Source organism: Lithobates pipiens, unplaced genomic scaffold, assembly GCF_037356315.1.
Source record: "Lithobates pipiens isolate NorthernLeopardFrog02 unplaced genomic scaffold, aLitPip1_a1.2 Scaffold_3, whole genome shotgun sequence".
In the NCBI taxonomy this organism is placed as follows: Eukaryota; Metazoa; Chordata; class Amphibia; order Anura; family Ranidae; genus Lithobates; species Lithobates pipiens.
Window position 1 is genome coordinate 189405440 of NW_027507790.1, and position 20035 is coordinate 189425474.

At 41.1% G+C, this 20035-nt stretch overlaps 1 protein-coding gene across 1 annotated transcript in view; it reads right to left on the bottom strand.

The window, feature by feature from the left end:
- The window catches only part of ADAMTS6 (ADAM metallopeptidase with thrombospondin type 1 motif 6), a 441127-nt gene that overhangs the window by 107814 nt on the left and 313278 nt on the right, over positions 1-20035 (bottom strand). The window contains exons 13-14 of the mRNA XM_077462633.1: positions 12367-12512; positions 1775-1838 (exon numbers count right to left, since the gene is read on the bottom strand). Of these exons, the coding sequence (XP_077318759.1) occupies positions 1775-1838; positions 12367-12512 (210 nt within the window). The remainder of the gene's footprint in view (positions 1-1774; positions 1839-12366; positions 12513-20035) is intronic.

Consider the following 20035-nt stretch of genomic DNA (forward strand, 5'->3'; position numbering starts at 1 on the left):
AACCACACTAATTTTATGCTAGTGCATACTGTGCTACTGCTTAAAGGTGACCCATCCCTATCTTTTCCTCTGGTGGGCCTTAGGAGTCCCAGTCAAATACTGCCAGAGGAAGACATAAGGATCAGTGTGGGGAAGAAACCTGCCTACCCCCAGCTACCCACTCACATCAACCATGTTTCCAATTGGCTTCCTTTCTATCCCACCACTAAAACACTACGGAGCCCGGAGCCCAGAGTACATTATTCTGTATAGAAGGGGTCTACCACATCTTTAAACAGGGGGCCAGTTTACTGTCCTTCAGATTAGGGGGGTCGGACTGTGGCCAGTGGGAGTATAAAATGTACTCAGTGGGAATAAACAATGCCACTAATTTAGTGGATGGATTAATGCTCCACCACTACTGTATAACATGATTCATTTTTTCTTCCATAATTAAGGTGCCCACCAGTGCCATGTCCTGTATAAGCCAAAGTAAAAAGGCCAAAGTTTGCATAGCCCTAGAGCCCTAGAATGCTGCTCGGGTACCTGCTTCAGTTATTAACTGTGGTCCCTGGTAATATGCCAGATATTCCCTAAGTGGTGACAGCTTCCCCTCTACCTCTAACCACTGACAGGTTCTCTGGCCAACAGAACCATCACTTTTGGTTGGACTGCAAGCCACAATACCAACCCTGCGCTGCTCTCTTGCTTCTGGATAGGCCCCTCAAACAGCCTAGCAGCTAGATGTGCCTGGGACAGGCCCGATCTCAGGCCTAGAAGCCCAGGCAATACAGGACACACATCCACCCAGACAGCCATCCAGGTGGCACAGAACACAGATCACCTGTTTCCCCCAGAATATAGGCTCTCCCAGCAGGCCAAGGGATTCAAGAAAACCCCTGCCCATTGGTTGAGATACCCCATATACCCATAACCTGACCTTGGGTTGCCTTTCTCATATCTAGTACCACCAAGTACCTGGCCACCTAGTGGTAGAAGAGAAAAGTGCAATAAGGCCACATTTAAGTAAAAATCAATGGATCTCTAGCAATCAACCAGGATAACTACTCCTGGCAAGTAAATTTGTGAGGAGCAACCCTGCCTAAACTCCAGGGTGCTACACACAGAAGACCAACATTTTAGGAGCAGAGCTTATGGGGGGGGGGGGGGGATAAATTGTGATAAAAGTTCAGAAAGATAATAGGGTGTCAAGCATCGAAGAGCCTTAAGGGTGAGCAAGAGGATCTTAAAGTTTATGCAAAACCAGACGGGTAGCCCGTACAAGGACTCCAGGATAGGTTTAATATGATCACTTGTACCAAACCGAGTCAGGATTCTGGCTGCAGAATTTTGAACATATTACAGTCGATTAATAGCAGATTTAGGTACACCAGCGAGTAGAGCATCGCAGTAGTCAAGTCGGGAAGACACAAATGTATGGATCAGCTTTTCAGCTATAGTGTATGATAGCAAAAGATGCAGCCCAGCAATGTTTCTCAAGTGGAAAAAAGACATTCTGGAAACATGTTGTACATGTGGATCAAAGGTTAAGCTAGCATCAAATATCACCCCTAGATTTTTCAATTTAAACTGAAGATCAAGTACAGTGCCATCTATGGATAAGCTATCAGGACTGGCCTTACACACATGATAGGCGGTGCCAATAAGCGAGACTTCAATCTACAGCTGCTCTGGTTCAGACAGAAGTTAAATACCACAAACGCTGAGGCCCACTGTGTGTGCCCAGGCATACAATGTGTGACTTAAATATCTGGGCAATGTCATATGTACTTACATCAGTGTTACAGGAGCGGTAGCGTTTCCTCTCTCCCAGGCAGTACTTTCCTCCTCCCGATGGTCTGTAAAAAGGAACTATGATTTACATTTGTGTGATTTGTAATTTAACAAAATCATCAGCCAGCTGCAGATATTCACATATCAAAACATGGAAGCAAATCAAGCTTAATTTCTAGGGATGTCCAAGTACCTGACGTAACAGTAGTTAAAACATGCAGTGACCTTTCCCTGTTAACTATTTGCAGTCCCTCTGAGCCTAGGAGTGTCTGGAAAAGAAATACAATCTCACTGGGGATACCGGCATAGACACAATACATCTCCTTATGTTTCAGTGATCTCACTGTCTTTGGTATTATAATTTAATAACATCAAACTTGGCGTGTAGTGCCCAGAGTGATATTGGACAATCATGTCTGTCTAGTGGGAATAACAAGTACAACATGGAAATGGAAATGAACTAACATTTCTATGACTATATAGATTATAGGATGTACCTAAGTGAAGAGCAGTGCATTCTCCTCCTAGCAGACAGCTATTTCTCCATCGTTACTAGGGCTGCATACAACAAGTAAGGGAGACATTAAATGATTGCTAGAAGGGAAACACAGACTTTTCTTCTGTCAGATGCTTACACGAGGCCTTGTGTGACTTGAATTGTTTTTAAAAGAAAGAATGGAAGCAATTCCTTTCCCTTCGTGCAAGGCAAGGGACAGCTAAATGACCAACTGCACAGGAAACATTAGATAATAGGGCCCATTTACATTTGTGCACTGTACTATGCTGCACATCACATTAGGGCAGCCTATTCATTTTGAATAGGCTGCTAAACACCACACAGTGTCCTCAATTGGACATGACCCTTCTTTTATAACAAAATGCATGACTGTGGGTTGCCAAGCATGGTGGTATGCTTACACAGCTGCACTAGGGATGGTGCATCAGGATGCCAATCAGAATGAATGGCACTGCATCGCACCATAATACATAATCACCTGTAAAACTATTTTACATGAGCATTAACCACTTGACCTCCAGAAGATTTACCCTCCTTCATGACCAGGCCATTTTTCGCTATAGGACACTGCATTACTTTAACTTACAATTGTGCAGTTATGCAGTGATTTTTGTGAATTAAATTCATGTTGGTTTTTTTTTTCTCACAAACTGACACTTTTGACATTTGAGGGAACCAGTGATACTAATATAGTGATCAGTGCTAAAAATATGCACTGTCACTGTACTAATGACACTGGCTGGGCACAGGTTGGGAACGCCCTGCTTTCACTAAGGGATGTGATGGATTTTATTCCTTGTGTAGCACTGACTCCCAAAGGAGCAGCTGGTTATTTTTGGGCTTACCGTTACCTTCTTCACCTTGACTGTGTCTAGGGGTTTCCCGAGGTAGATGGCCCAACGAACTACAGAGACTGACACTGGATCCACTTTAGGGATTTTTATTTGCAAAGCATTGAACAGAACACAGTCTCTCAGTAGGGAATAGAGGGTATGGGTAGAAAAGCTCACGTACTCTTGGAACTGCTGACACTCGAATGTCTCTCTCTATGCAATCCAGGGAATAGCCATTCGCAACTGGATATTATAACTATCGGAAAAATCCCCTTTTGGTGAATTTAGCAACGGACAGGTGATTCAGATAAAGCAAAGTCTCTGCCACAGACCTGGTTGTAGAACTTTAAAATGAAAAGTCTCTGCCACAGACTTGGTTGACACTGAAGGATGAAATTAGAGAACGGTACCAGTATCTTGCAGCCAGTCCGGCGATACCGTGTGAGTGTGGATTCACCTGGTGTCCTTTTCAGCTTAGCTTCCAGGCTCTTGCTGAGCAGCCAGCCTTGCGTGGGGCCCTCTTCTGAAGAGTCCTCCCCTGGTCGCGTTTTCAGTTGCTGGGCCTCTCCAAAACCGAGATGGCACTGAACCACTTTGGAACCCTCTTTCCAGTTACTGTGCCTAGGGCTAGCCAGCCCAGAGACTCAGAAATGGAGGAATCTGCAACCCAGGCCATGAGGGCCTCTGGGGGCTGGTCAGGGGTACCAGGACCAGGCAGTCAGAAAGAATCCTCTGGACTGGAACCCCTGAATCACAAAACCTAGGTACCTTAAGTAACATTTCCCAGAATACACAGCAAGACAATGCACCCACTGATTGGTTCCCCAAAAAGATTGTCACCCAATGTGTCCAACCGAACTGCGTTCCAATGCCTGCCAAAGGTGACACCCACACCTATGGCCAAGCAGAACACAATACAGTCCAGCCAAACAGATACTGAGACCATAATTTACTACAATTAACCCTAAAACCCAACTATGGTCTTAGGAAAATTTAAATTGACAAAAACTCTTCAGGAGCCCGGCGCTACACTTGTTTTGCAGGGAAACAAAATCCAGCACATCCCCCGCTGACACGACAGAGCTCTGTGTTGTTTACATAGGCAGAGCTCACCCCAGTCTGTCTCCTCTCTGATTAGCGGGTGCCAGTGGGCATCCATTGGCAGACAACTGTTGATCAGCTTCTGCTGTGACTAATCACGTTCAGTTCTGCTGTGACTAAACCCGTTCAGTTCTCTCAGTACACAAAAGGTTATGTGGGGAGGTGAGGGAAGGAGGAGCAGGGTCAGCACAGACAGTACATAGACACTCCCAGAATAGTAGGCTTATGGCAGGAAGGAGGAGAACTGTGGCTCTGCTTGATAACTGACACTTCCTGGAGTCGTCAATTTCACTAGAAAATTTCATCATGCTGCACGTGAATAAAAAATTATTTAAGGAAAGGAAAGGAAAAACAAATTAAGTAAGCATTTAAAATACTTGTTTTTCCATGCTTTTAACGTGCATTTTTTTTAAGTTGGTGACAGGGTCCCTTTAACCCCTTCCTGTCGATGTAACACATGTATGTGGCCCCACTGCACTGGTTTTTTTTTTCCGTGGGGCCACATATATGCGTATCTCCCTTTGTGCTGGGAGCACAGAGACTACCTCCGGGCCCTGTACTAAAGATAAGGACCCGGAACTACCGATCCTGGGTCACCTGATCACTGTGATAGCCTCTAATTGGCTACCGCAGTGATCAGTCACTGTGAAGCCCGCCCCTGTGTTTCTCTCTCTGTGAATGGAGAGGAAAGATGCATTGGGGTTTATTTACTAAAGGCAAATCCACTTTGCACTACAAAAGCAAACTACAAGTGCACAGTTCAGTTGAAATTGCACTGAAAGTGCACTTGGAAGTGCAGTCGCTGTAGATCCGAGGGGGACATGCAAGGAAAATAAAAAACAGCATTTCAGATCTACCCCTAAGATTTACAACGACTGCACTTCCAAGTGCATTTTCAGTGCAATTTCAAGTGAACTATGCACTTGTAGTTTGCACTTGTAGTGCAAAGTGGATTTGCCTTTCGTAAAGAACCCCCTTTGTATCTTTCTTTTTCCCTGCAGAGAGGGAAACAAGTGTGTGTAAAATAGATAAATAAATAATGAAAAATAAAATAAAGACAAAATACCTAGATCAAAGTTATTTTGGGCAGGATTTTTCTTTTTTAAATTAGCGTCAGTGTTAGTTAGTGCCAGTGTGTTTTACATAGGACAAAAAAAATGTGCATTATTGCTTCTGTAATGGGCTGTACTACAGGTACCAACAACAAATAACATATGTGGTATTGCTATGAATGTCAGGAGCAGGAACATTTTGGGTTGTTCTTTGGCAGTGGGTTATGGTAGTAACAAGAAATATACAGCTACATTTAAAATAATAATAATAATAATAATAATAAATATATATATATATATATATATATATATAAACAACAGCAGGTATACTTTAAAACGGCCTATCATATACCTCTCTGCGCCAAACTAAGACCTTCATACACCTCCCAAAATTATATATATATATATACTCACGTATATGAGCCCCCTTAAACAGTGAACGCACACACGTAATTAAAAGAGTATATATATATATATATACATATATATATACATACACATATACACTTCCTTTCAAGCGGATACCTGCATATGTAATAAATGCTAGAACCACACTATACTTGATAGTAACTGCTGAGTATATTAAAACCCAGCAGAGCGGACAATAGTAGCAGCCATTAAAAATTTTATAATAAAAATATATAAAAAAAGTTATACGAACAATTCATCAATATATACGAGAATATCAGTATAAAAACAGCGCTTATTTTTATAGAAAAAAGTCCTTTGTAGAAGTCATAATAAACAAAAAAATCACTAGACAGTTCCAAAATGTGCAGATAAAGTGCCTATAGTGATCTAATCAACGTTGTAAGGTGATCAAAGGTGCTGCCAAACTTTCTTCCACCATAAACCGGGAGTGCTTCACCACATGCGATGCGTACCCCCCTCGGGGGTTAAACTCACCAGACACTGCTGATAAGATAAGCCTTAAGGAGTGATCACTTCAATGGATATAGTAATATTCATATATATCCCCCTTTAGCGTTGCAGTCACAAGTGGTCCTCCAAGTATATCATAGAAATGAAACAGAATGTATACATAGCATAATACTGTTTTATTTTTTAAAAAGTTTGACACATATCAGCAAAGTCACCCACTTCAATATATGCGTACATTAACAAAGAGTAACATCAGCGTTAAAATCGTGTACTTCACCGAATTATCGATTCCAGAACCATTCACCAGTGTTCCCCTGTATGCACTGGGTATCACTTCCTGGTCCGTGGTTAGCGGTGGAGCGCACACCTCACTTCCGGTAGCGTCGTGTAGGCCACGCCCTAAGGGGAACACTGGTGAATGGTTCTGGAATCGATAATTCGGTGAAGTACACGATTTTAACGCTGATGTTACTCTTTGTTAATGTACGCATATATTGAAGTGGGTGACTTTGCTGATATGTGTCAAACTTTTTAAAAAATAAAACAGTATTATGCTATGTATACATTCTGTTTCATTTCTATGATATACTTGGAGGACCACTTGTGACTGCAACGCTAAAGGGGGATATATATGAATATTACTATATCCATTGAAGTGATCACTCCTTAAGGCTTATCTTATCAGCAGTGTCTGGTGAGTTTAACCCCCGAGGGGGGTACGCATCGCATGTGGTGAAGCACTCCCGGTTTATGGTGGAAGAAAGTTTGGCAGCACCTTTGATCACCTTACAACGTTGATTAGATCACTATAGGCACTTTATCTGCACATTTTGGAACTGTCTAGTGATTTTTTTGTTTATTATGACTTCTACAAAGGACTTTTTTTTATAAAAATAAGCGCTGTTTTTATACTGATATTCTCGTATATATTGATGAATTGTTCGTATAACTTTTTTTTTATATATATATATATATATATATATATATATATATATATATATATAATTTATTTTTTTACTATTTTGGGTAAGTTCTCATTTGATAATAGAAGAAAAAAAATCAAAAGATATCCATAACCATTTACTACCAATAGAAAGCCCAATTTGTCCTGTAAAAAAAAAAAAAAGTTTTAATCCACCTGGATGCACAGAGTAGTTGTGATAATATATACAGTTTTACTAACATATAGCAAAATTGTCCTTAGGCATTAATATTTGCTTTACCCTTAGAGGTGAAGGGGTTAAGCTAAGCCAATGGCGTTAACAATGTTGAGATGCTTACCAGGAACAAGTGTACAGATCAAGTGTTGTAATTTCACTGGTTGCATACTTATTCTGGGTGAGTGACACAGAAAGTATTGAAGCCAGCGGTATCCAGGCAGCTAGTATTTGCAGAAGAAGGTCACCCCTGGCAGGCTATATATTTATCCCAGTACAAGTTTCCATTAAAAATGATAATTGTCAGTACTTTTCTACCGCACAGCAGGCCAAGAGTTGGAATACTTTGCTTTCCACTACACCATTTTCCCTGTGATTCCAACTAAGACTTTCCTAGTGACCCGCAAGCCTTTCTAAGTACTGTCAGCCTTCTCTGTATCAAATCTACAATATAACACATAAAATAGATCTCTCCTGATATAGAAAAAGGTGGTAAGTGCCAAATGGTTGTGAATAATGACCTCACTTTGTCATGTAATATATTAGGAGCTGGAGTTTACCAGAGACACGGCCAAACAGGCCCCGGGGAATGACAGAACTGTGAAACAGTTTAACTTCCAGGAAAGTGTAAAAATAACGAATAAAAAATGGCTGTTTGACGTTATTTATTATTTGCTGGTAATAAATCTATTTTTAGGTTTTCACTTCTGTGGTGGCTTTCCCTGTAAGTGAATACCCGTTCCTTCAAAATTTTAAGATTTCCAAAATCATTGAATGCTATATATTAAGACATACCTATTTTTTTTTAAGATTTAAAGATTTTAAACCAGTATTAAACCCAAAACAAAAAACGTAGTGAATAATAATAATAATGATAATAATAATAATGATAATAATAATAATAATAATAATAATAAGATGAAGAAGAAGAAGAAGAAGAATACAAATTACAGCTTAACGATTTTTATATGTGGTGGCTGCATTAGTTTTCTTTTCACCTGGTGAACTGGCCAATAATACACCTCCTGATTAGAGTGCCTCAGAACAGGGACACCTTTGGACAGCACCATTGTTAAAATGGGGGGGGGGGGGGAGGAAGTGTTAAATGTACTAGCAGACACTAAGAAATTGAAGTCAAACTCCAGCTAACACTTTTTACTGAGGGAGTATATTATGATATAGATTAATGTCTGTGTTAATTGTGTTTTATGTTTTGTGTATTATGTATGTGTATGTATATGCTGACAACTCATGGGGCCCCCGGGCAATAGGAGATTATAGAGCCCCCAGGCAATCAGAGATTATGGGGCCACACAGTATACACAAACACAGTATACAATCACACAGTATACGCAGACATGTTTCTATTGGCTTAAAAGGTACTGGAGAGGTGGGGCAGCTATGATCTCGGGATTTTTAGACCAAAGGGATGTCGGTAAGGGACATTTCAGAGACAGATGTAAAAAAAACACAGATTTTTTACATACTGTCCCTGCTTTTACTGAGGCTGGCAACTCTTATGGGGCCCCGTAGTGGCCGGGGCCCTCGGGCAGTGTCCGAGTGGCCAAATGGTCAGTCCGCCCCGTATATGCCTATATATATTTTTATATGGTTGTGAAATTAATATTTTTGTTTTTATGTGTATAAAAATTCAATAAAAATAATTGAAACAAAAAACTATTTTTTTCATAAATTTAAGTGAATATGTATTCTGCTACAAAAATCACAATAAGTGTATGTTGATTGGTTTGCGCAAAAATTATAGTCCACAAACTATGAGATTTTTACTAGTTAAGGCGGTGATCAGCAACTTATAGCAAGACTGCAATATTGCGGCAGACATTCTGACGCTAACTCACACTTTTATCACTGTTTGCGGACCAGTAACACTAATACAGTGATCAGTGATAAAAACATGCACTGTCACTGCACTAATGACACTGGCTGGGAAGGGGTTAACATCAGAGATGATCAAAGGGTTGTAGGCACATGTGTGTGTCTAGCCAGTGTTTTACTAAACTTTCTGAGCTGCTTTTACTAGGGGAAGAGATGGAATTTATTCCCTGCTTTGCAGAGACACAAATTCCATTTATTCCCTCCTGTCAAAACGGCAATCTGCCTTGTTTACATAGGCAGATCACCATTTTGTCTCTCTGCCTAACAATCTGTGGGTGCCAGAGGAGCCACCGTTGGCGTGCATGTCGGATCACGTATATATAGTTGATCTGACACACAGGTGCCGCCCTTTAGCAGTAAAATTGCTATAGGGCAGACCTGAAGTGGTTAAGAAGTTACGGCAAACCATTTTGTTCCTTTAGAGATAAAGGTTTTACAGAAATAAATAAAACCTGACCATTGTAAGCACCTTTGTCAGTGTTACCGGTAATTGGTTTGCCCCAACTGCTAAAGTATATCTGCAGAACAGCTTAATCTGTTAAAAAAAACAACAAACTTATTGGCAGATCACAGGTAAAAATAAAGGAAAGAAAACCAAAAAACAAAACAAAAAAAACAAACAAATGCAACCACCACATTTAAGAAATGGTAAGCTGCAAAAAAAACTTGTTTGCTTTTGGGTTTATTACTGCTTTAAATCAATTGCTGTCAACTGACATTTTATCAATACATAAAGATAATATACTTGGAGGTTTTCACCATCAGTTAAAAAGCAGGCCCCTGCACCATATCCATCAGTGTAGTCACATACAGTGCCTTGAAAAAGTATTCATACCCATTGACATTTTCCACATTTTTTCATGTTACAACCAAAACGTAAATGTATTTTTTTGGGGCTTTTATCAGATAGACCGACACAAAGCGACAACGCAATGACGAAACTAGTCAGGGCCTGACCATGCCGCAACCTACATCGTCGGCTTTCCTGCTTGCCTTACCCGGGAACACCTCTGGAGCAGTGAGAGGTAGTCAGGAATATTGACTTGTGATACATTGTTGTTAAATGCTCTTTTATTTTGAATCAGATTGTAAGTGTGCAATCTTAAGGAAACCTATAATAAATACCTTTTAGTATTAGATTACGCTATGTGTATCTTTGTTCTCTGCTTGTGATGAGCATACTTCTAGATGGATTACATGTAGAGAGCTGACATCACCCATTGCAAGCCAAGTGTATAACCCAGGATCATCTAACGGAGTGTATGCAGTGAGCAGATATCATCTATTAACAGATAAGCGTATAACCCAGTATCATCTGGTAAGTGCATTTCCTAGGGGTATTGTGACACATGCAGTATGGAGGAGGCGATTGTTTTGAATTACTGTCTGCAAAATTTTTTCTGTGATGGGCAATCCTACATTTGCATCTGCTTCATTTTATATATAAAGTGGACTTCATACTTATTTAACAATTTTTGTGAACTTTTAACAAATCCTAAAACGTTTGGATTATTTTAGCGCTGCTAATGTTATGGTATTTGTTGCTGTGACATATTTCTGCTTTAGTGTTTTATTATTATAGTAGCTGCTCTTGTTATTTTAAAGTAACACACTTCCCATGAGCGCTGATGGAGAGATACCAACTGAGTGTTGAATTATTTCTAATTTTCTGTGTGTAATTTAATCTCAGTATAAATACAGCTGTTCTGTGAAGCCCTCAGAGGTTTGGTAGAGAACCTTAGTGAACAAACAGCATCATGTAGGCCAAGGAACACACCAGACAGGTCAAGGATAAAGTTGTGGGGAAGTTTAAAGCAGGGTTAGGTTATAAAAAAAATATCAAAAGCTTTGAACATCTCACGGAGCACTGTTCAATCCATCATCCGAAAATGGAAAGAGTATGGCACAACTGCAGACCTACCAAGACATGTCCGTCCACCTAAACTGACAGGCTGGGCAAGGAGAGCATTAATCAGAGAAGCAGCCAAGAGGCCCATGGTAACTCTGGAATAGGGATCAGCCAAATCACCCCCCCCCCCCCCTTGTTCGCAGCAGAACATATGAACAGGCAAAAAATGTGTGCGAACATGCAAACACCGTTAAAGTCTATAGGACACAAAAATCAAGTGCTAATTTTAAAGACTTATATGCAAGTTATTTCCATAAAAAGTGTTTGGGGACCCGGGTCCACTTTAATGGTGGTAGAGAAAAAAATCAGGTCTTCAGGCTGGCTGTGCTGTCTGGTAGGGTTTTGTAAATCCTAGGACAGGATGGACATAAATACAAATCCATTAGCTTGTAAAACAGCTATCACATATGTATTTCATCCATGCATTTAGCGCTTTAAAGAATGGCTCTCTGATTCCTCCTATATTGAATTGTACTGTCTGCTCTCATGTGGTAAAGCGCTGCGCAAAATGTTGGCACTATTTAAATCCTGCATAATAAAAATACCGGTAATAATAATAACAATAATAATAATAAAGCTCAATGCATATTTGCTATTACAGTTGATCCAGTGCTCCTCATGCCTGTCTGAACCAGTGTCACATGCTTGAATTATTGCAGGAAATTGAAACCAAATATATAGCTAAAGATATAATTTAAGGAGCTAAAGCAAGCTGCAATGATGTAATATAGGTATCCTCAGTGTGCCGTTAGTTAATACTCCTTTCTTATTATTGCATATTACTTGTGAGTTAGTCTAACCATCAGAAAAAAATTCAAAGACATGCTGGAGAAACGTTCATTGATGTGACTCTAAATACAGAGAGTTATTATGTACAGATGACTTGGCACTGAAAGTATCCTGGACTAGAACTGCAGATTATAATAATTTATCTCTGAATAGACAGCAAGATACAAACATTTTCATGACGTCCAAACGAAGAAATGCCTATGTGTACCCCAGCAATGCATACACGTCAGTGTACATTCAAACAACATGCAGACGCATTTATTCTTAATTATGGCAAAATGATCTTTAATTGGAGTACTACATTAATATAATATAATAATAATATCTCAATGGCCTGTTTAGGCATTCATAGACAAGCCAGGCACAAATGATGACATCTACATAAAAAGAATACTTTAAAACTTAACATGATCCAAATGGTTCCTTAGGTTGGCTCAGGCTTACTTTAGCTACTTACGCTGGACTGTCACAGTGTCTTATAGATGAGGAGACTCCTCCACCGCAGGTCCTGGTGCACTCTCCCCAAACGGACCACGGCCCCCAGTCTCCATCAATGCTTTTTGGCCAGGTCCCAAAATTGACACATTCTCCCTGATAACACCACTGAAAAGAAATTCAGAGATACATCAAGATCAGCCTTAGCGGAATCTATAAAGTTATGCAAGTAAAAACAGTTTGCCAAATTGAAAAAATGTACTGACAGGTAAAAAAGATCTCATACAATATATATATAGATATATATATATATATATATATATATATATATATATATATATATATATATACACACACACACACACTATATTACCAAAGTATTAGGACCCCTGCCTTTACACGTACATTAACTTTAATATTGAGTTGGCTCACCCTTTGCAGCTATAACAGCTTCAACTCTTCTGGGAAGGCTGTCCACAAGGTTTAGGAGTGTGTTTACCATGTTTCCAGAAGTGCATTTGTGAGGTCAGGCACTGATGTGGACAAGAAGGGCTGGCTCGCAGTCTCCACTCTAATTCATCCCACAGGTGTTCTATCGGGTTGAGGTCAGGACTCTGTGCAGGCCAGTCAGGATCCTCCACCCCAAACTCACTTACCCATGTCTTTATGGACCTTGTATTGTGCAATGCTACGCAGTCATGTTGGAACATGAAGGAGCCATCCCCAAACTGTTCCCATAAAGTTTGGAACATGAAATTGTCCAAAATGTCTTAGCCCCTGTACACACGGTCGGTTTCCGACGGAAAATGTCCAATCGGACTGTGTTGTCGGATAATCTGACCGTGTGTGGACTCCATCGGACTTTTTCCGTCGGAATGTCTGACCAAAAAAGTTTGAGAGCTGGATATAAAATTTTCCGACAACATGATCCGATCGGACTTTGTCCAATCGTTTGTAGAGAATTCTGATCGGACAAAGTGCCACGCATGCTCAGATCAAATTCCTAGACCAAAGCTATTGGCTACTAGCCTGAAGTAGTCCCGTTGTAACAAACGAATGTCATCACGTTCTGAACGATCGGATTTTCCGACAACTTTGTCCGACCGTGTGTATGCAACACCAGTTTTGGACAAAATCCGTCTGAAAAAATCAGACGGATTTTGTGGTCGGAATGTCCGACCGTGTGTACAAGGGCTCAGTATGCTGACACCCTAAGAATTTCCTTCACAACCCTACACCATAATCCCCCCTCCACCAAATGATTTGGACCAGTGCACACAGAAAGGTCCATAAAGACATGGATGAGTGAGGACCTTGACTGGCCAGCACAGAGTCCTGAACGTAACCTGATAGTTCACCTTTGGAATAAATTAGAGCAGAGACTGAGAGCCAGGCCTTCTCATCCAACATCAGTGCCCTAACCTCACATATGCACTTCTGGAAGAATGGTCAAACACTCCTAAACCTTGTGGACAGCCTTCCCAGAAGAGTTGAAGATGTTATAGCTGCAAAGGGTAAGCCAACTCAATATTGAAACCCACAGACTAGGGATGCCATTAAAGTTCATGCGTGTGTGAAGGCAGGTGTCCCAATACTTAAGGTAATACAGTGTATACATAAAGAGAGAGAGAGAGAGAGAATGGGTGAGAGAGAGAGAGAGAGAGAGAGAGAGAGAGAGAGAGAGAGAGAGAGAGAGAGATAGAGATAGAATGGGAGACGGAGAGTGAATAAGACTTACATTTCTATCTATGGACACAACTCTGCCTACAGACTTTCAATGAAAAGCAAAAATGTTCTGGTTGGCCTTCCCTACCCCTACCCTTCTCACTGCAGTTGTTCAGAAACAATGCTAGCTGCACTGCCTGACAGCCAGACAACCACAAGAAGGGATATACACAAGTTCATATTTTTCTGACAGAAACAAAATGGCATCACAAAAACGTTGATCACTAGAGAAGATCCATAGTCAAATGTCTAACCAGTGTAAAAAGATTTGATTTTGCATAGGACTATATGTTAATGTCACCCTGTAATAAACAAGTTTCAGTTGCTGACATGTTTGTGGACATGCTCTAGGACTGTCATCCTGATTTTGATTTTGCTACTTATCTTGCTGGCTTAGGGGCCAAACATACAGCCTGAAAATCCTACTTGTTCCAAGTCTATGACTCCCTAAGTAGTGAGGCCTGTACCCTGGGAAACAAGTCAGCAATGGCAACTTCTATGCTTTTCATGTGATTCAACATTCTCATGTACATATTTGCAAATTTACGAATAATTTTAAAGACTGTCTTGAATGATAAGAATTGGTATTTTGTGCTCTCCGTGGTCCTGATCCTGTTTTTTTTTTTTGGCCTGGGAGGGTTACATTTTACTTTATTTTTATCTCTACAAAGATACCCTCCTTCCTCTACTAATGAGGTATGTAGACTAGTATCCCCAGGACAAACAGTAGCCACCTGCCATACTAATAGTAGCCCACAGAACTTTAAGCACTGGGCCTACAAAAAATAGACACTGCTCCTAAAGCATTGGGGTCAGTGCTGCAATGTCCCACAGGTGATAATGTTTGCCATTGGGAGATAATGTGCAGCACACCTTAACTCCATGATTGTCAATTGGACAAGTAGGGTTAGAAACCCAGAGGGTGAAAGTTGCTAAAACTGGAGCACTCAGAATCTGGTGCAGCTGTGCATGGTGGCCAATCAGCTTCTAGCTTCAACTTGTTCAATTAAGCTTTGGCAATAAAACCTGGAAGCTGATTGGTTTCTGTGTATCCCTTCAGTCCATTCTTCCTAGCTTCTGGCTTTAAAATGAAGGCATCTCAACCGGGAAATGGTTTTAGTAGTGTAATGTACTCTGGAAAAAAGTAACTATCCTAGCTTTGTATGTAAAGTACCAAATTAGAAACTAGTTAAAAGAGATTGTGATGAGAAGTGCATATTGGGTTCACTTGGAGAAGTGGCGAAGCACAGACTTCCCAGTGTGAATAGTGCCGCGTACACACGAGCAGACTGTATGGCGTACTTAGTCCGTCGAAACACATTTCAGCGGACAATCCGCTCGTGTGTGGGCTTCAGCGGACTTTTTCAGCGTGCAGTCCGGCGTACTAAGTATTTCGGTTTTTTCGAAATTCTGTCCGTCGTACTTTGGTTTCAGCGGACAGTACGGTCGTCAGTATGCTAGTTCGACGGACTAAGAATGGCGCATGCCCAGAAAGGTTTTACACGGCGGAAGGGTGCTTTGCTGTGTCTTGGACTTCCTATTTCTAGTCCCGTCGTACGTGCTGTACACGTCATCGCGCAAGCTTTCGACGGACTGTTTGTGCATCCGTGTGTGGTCAAGTCCGTTCAGTGGAAAGTACGACGGACTGTCCGTCGGATTGTATGACGAACTAAGTATGCCATACAGTCCGCTCGTGTGTACGCGGCATTAGACAATGTACCACAACCCCGGACAGGGCTTGCTTAGTGAAGGCAGTTATGGTGGAGGCCTTTAATTTTGTAGGACTGTTCTAAATAGTTGCGGTAAAATCCTATGTCACTTCCAGTGAATGGGGCAAAAACATTTTAGGACTACAGCGAAGAACATACTTAGAAGAGTGCTAATCAGATCTGATTATCAAGATACACTATATTGTAAAAAGTTGGGACACCTGCCTTTACACGCACACAAACTTTAATGGCATCCCAGTCTTAGTCTGTAGGGTTCAGTATTGCGTTGACCCACCCCTTGCAGCTATAACAGCTTCAACTGTTCTGTCCTATGGGAATGTTTTACCAGTCTTCCAGAAGTGCATTTGTAAGGTCAGGCGCTGATGTTGGACAAGAAGGCCTGGCTCTCAGTCTCCACTTTAATTCATCCCAAGGTTGTTTGATTGGGTTGAGGTCAGGACTCTCTGCAGGCCAGTTATGTTCCTCCACCTCAAACTTTCTCATCCATGTCTTTATGGACCTTGCTTTGTGCACTGGTCCAAATCATTTGGTGGAGTGGAGAGTATGGTGTGGGGTTGTTTTTCAGGGGTTGGGCTTAGCCCCTTAGTTCCAGTGAAGGGAACTCTTAAGGCGTCAGCATACTAAGATATTTTGGACAATTTCATGCTCCCAACTTGTGGGAACAGTTTGGGGATGACCCCTTCCCTTTCCAACTCACCAGTTCACAAAGCAATGTGATGAGCTAATTTAGGGTGGAGGAATTTGACTGGCCTGCTCAGAGTCCTGACCTCAACCCGATAGAACACCTGTGGGATGAATTAGAGCAGAAACTGCAAGCCAGGCCTTCTCGTCCAACATCTGACCTCACAAATGCATTTATGGAAGAATGGTCAAACATTCCCATAGACACAAGCATAAACCTTGTGGACAGCCATCCCAGAATATTTGAAGCTGTTTATAGCTGCAAAGGGTGGGCCAACTAAAATATTGAACCCTAAGGACTAAGACTAGGATGTCATTAAATTTCATAAAGGCAGGTTTCACAATACTTTTGACAATATCGTGTACCTAGGAGAGGGCCAATCACATCTGATTACCAACATATGTATGCAGTTTTAAGTTGCATTGCTTTTCTACCTGGGGCAGCAATAAACAGCCCTTCTTGATGAGATTCCAGTGTGTGATGTTTAGACGGGGCATCCAAATTTACGTAAGCTCAGATTCATACATCTGATGCCATCTATACTGTTACACAAGCAGACAGTTCTAACAGAACTATAAGCAATATACAACTCTGACCATCGAAGAGACCAAGATTACATCAACAACACCAATGAATAAGTTCTGCGTTAAGGATGGGCTATTTTGTGCTTTATGAAGTCCCAACATTTCATGTGGTGCCAAACCGCACTCACTTGTTTTCAAACAAACCGATTGCTTTGACAGCCTCATGCGGATGTGTCTCTTTACACCTTTCCTCCTCTTCGTCATTTTTCAAACTGACCCCGCAGTGTTGACACTCTCTAATTGGAACTGTTACAATCAGTCAGAGTTCTGTTTATACAAAACTCCCATTTAGAAAGAATAACAGCGCTGGCCAAGTGTTATGCCAACTAAGCACACAGGCATTACAAGCAGGGTCAGGTGCTGTAACACGCTGTTCTGCTTCATCAGCAATTTACATGCTGGTACAACCAAAACCTCCAACCTACAATGATGTCATGGCATCTGCTAAACGATCAGCTGAAATCAATCAGTGGCTGTAGCATACAGTAATGCAGCACTTGCATCACAGCCCCCAAACATGCCAACCTTTAACTTACAAGGACACATTTATACAATAATAAGGCTAAACCAAACCGTTCATTTTTATAGTCGCGGGTGTAGCAGACAAATGCTACAATATATACATGAAAATGGTTGATTAGTATACAGATAAACAAAAACTGAAAAAAGGCGCGGCGCTACTATGACTCAAATTAAATAAGTCCAAATAAAGTGAAAAACCATAATCAAAAAACAAAAACATCAAAAAATATATGAAAACGTCCTTTCAAAAAAAAAAACTCAAACCACCATGTCTTAACGTGCTTAGTGACTCCTTATCCTGTATGCGTGCGCCACCACAGTGTGAGTAAAACATGCACACTCACCAACCATAAACCTTTATAATGCCCCAAATATTTAATGTTGTATATTCAGATGGAATTCCTTAGATCACTCTAGAGATGGTGATCCCACAGTGGCGGCCCACTCATTAGGAGCGCCACCCCCCTAATCCATGCGCCCGGCCCCTAATTTCCTTACAGGGCACCGGATGCAAAGATTTCAAATAATTTTTTTTTAAGCACATGATTAGAGCCTGAGACTCTAACTGGCTTTAAAAAAGAGCGTGCTCGGCAGTCCATGCCCAGCCCTTTGAGCGACATTAGCAAATTAATATTCAGAGCGTAGAAGATGACTATAACATTTACTATGATATAGATATGGTAAAATCCTCTGTAACCTGAAGATGGAAAATCTAGATGATTTAGGAAATGCTACATGATCAGACAAGTGGTCAGGCAAAAAGAGTAGATGGGTTTTATCAGTGTGGTGAATGATGTATCGTACTCAACCAAGAAAACATGGCAAACAATTAGCAAGCCAGCTTTGTGCTGTTCCCCAAAAAACAAAACAAAAAAAATATAGTATTTCTAAACTACTCTAAAATTAATCATAAAGTAATCTGATTGCCAGTAATGAAACGTATTCCTAAATAGAATTGGACTTCTTTAATTAATTAGGGTTTTGGAGATGAAAAATTGACTTAAATTGATCAGCTTTTTGCTACCATAAAAATGGAGGGTTCATCAGGATTTGAGTGAACTTTCACACATCTGCTAATGTAGACCATGGCCCTCCAAACTGCGGTCGGATGTGGCCCTTTGTTGCCTTTTTCTAGCCCATATCTTATTGATACAAGACATTATTCCTCCTACTGACACCAATGGTGGGGCAGAATTCCTCCCACTAACACTAACATTTGGGCCCAATTCCTCCCACTGACACCAACAGTGGGGCAATATATATCCCACCAACACCAATGATGGGGCACTATTCTTTCCACTGACACAATGATGGGGCATTATTTCTCCCACTGACACCAGGAATGGGGCACTTCCACTGAACGCAATGATGGAGACCTATTTTTTCCACTGAAACCAAAGATGGGGCACAATCCCTCCCTCTTACACCAATGATGGGGCACTATTCCTCCCACTGATACCAATGATGGGGCATTATTCCTCCCACTGACACCTATGATGTGCCATTATTTTTCCCACTGACACCAATGATGGGACACTATTCCCCCCACTAAAACCAATGATGGGGCATTATTCCTCCCACTGACTCCAATGATGGGGCACTATTCCTCCTCCTTCTGACCACAGGTTCTAGGTAATTTATTTACTTCCACTGACTACCAAGCCGGATGTGTTTTTTTTACTCCTACTGGTCATAGTCTGGCCCTCCTAAAATCTGAAGGACAGTGAAATGGCCCTTCGTTTAGGAAGTTTGGAGACCCCTGTTGTGTTGAGTGTACAATTGACCTGCCCTAGAATGTTTCTTTTCTTTTGTAGAGGATTTACCAATCAGGTTATGTTAGACACTAGTGCTATTGCTATACAGCTGTTGCAGACTCCAAAGTTCCAATGTTTGGCAGAAGCATTCATTAGACATTTCTCTCTTATTTATCTCTTATTAAAGCGGTAATAAAGAAGAACTTCACTCTCTTTATCAACATTGAGTATTTTTAATCCTTATGCTGCTAGTATTAGTAAATAGTTAGGAAATTATATCATATTCACCTTTTACATTTCCTCACTTATTTCCTGGTTTTAAGGCCTAGGTAAATGACCATGACCTCATACAACCCAGGAGTTTTCAAGAGAGTAAGAGGGGGTTTCTCAGCCACGCACACCCTCCTGCCTGCATGCCTGAGTTAAAGTATAGGTCACCCCACTGCTGAAAAAATTAAAAACCAGCAGCTACACATACTGTAGCTTTTGGCTTTTAATAATAGGACACTTACCTGTCCTGGAGTCCAGCATGTAAGGGAACCGGCAGTGTAGCCTTATGGCTTCATGTCAGGAACCCCACTTCGCATGCGTGAGGCTCCGCTCCTCTCCCCTACTGGCCCCGCGACAGGGGGAAGAGGAGGGAGCCTCATGGTGAAGTCAACATGCGTGGCAGTGGCTCCCGAAAGTGGGAACA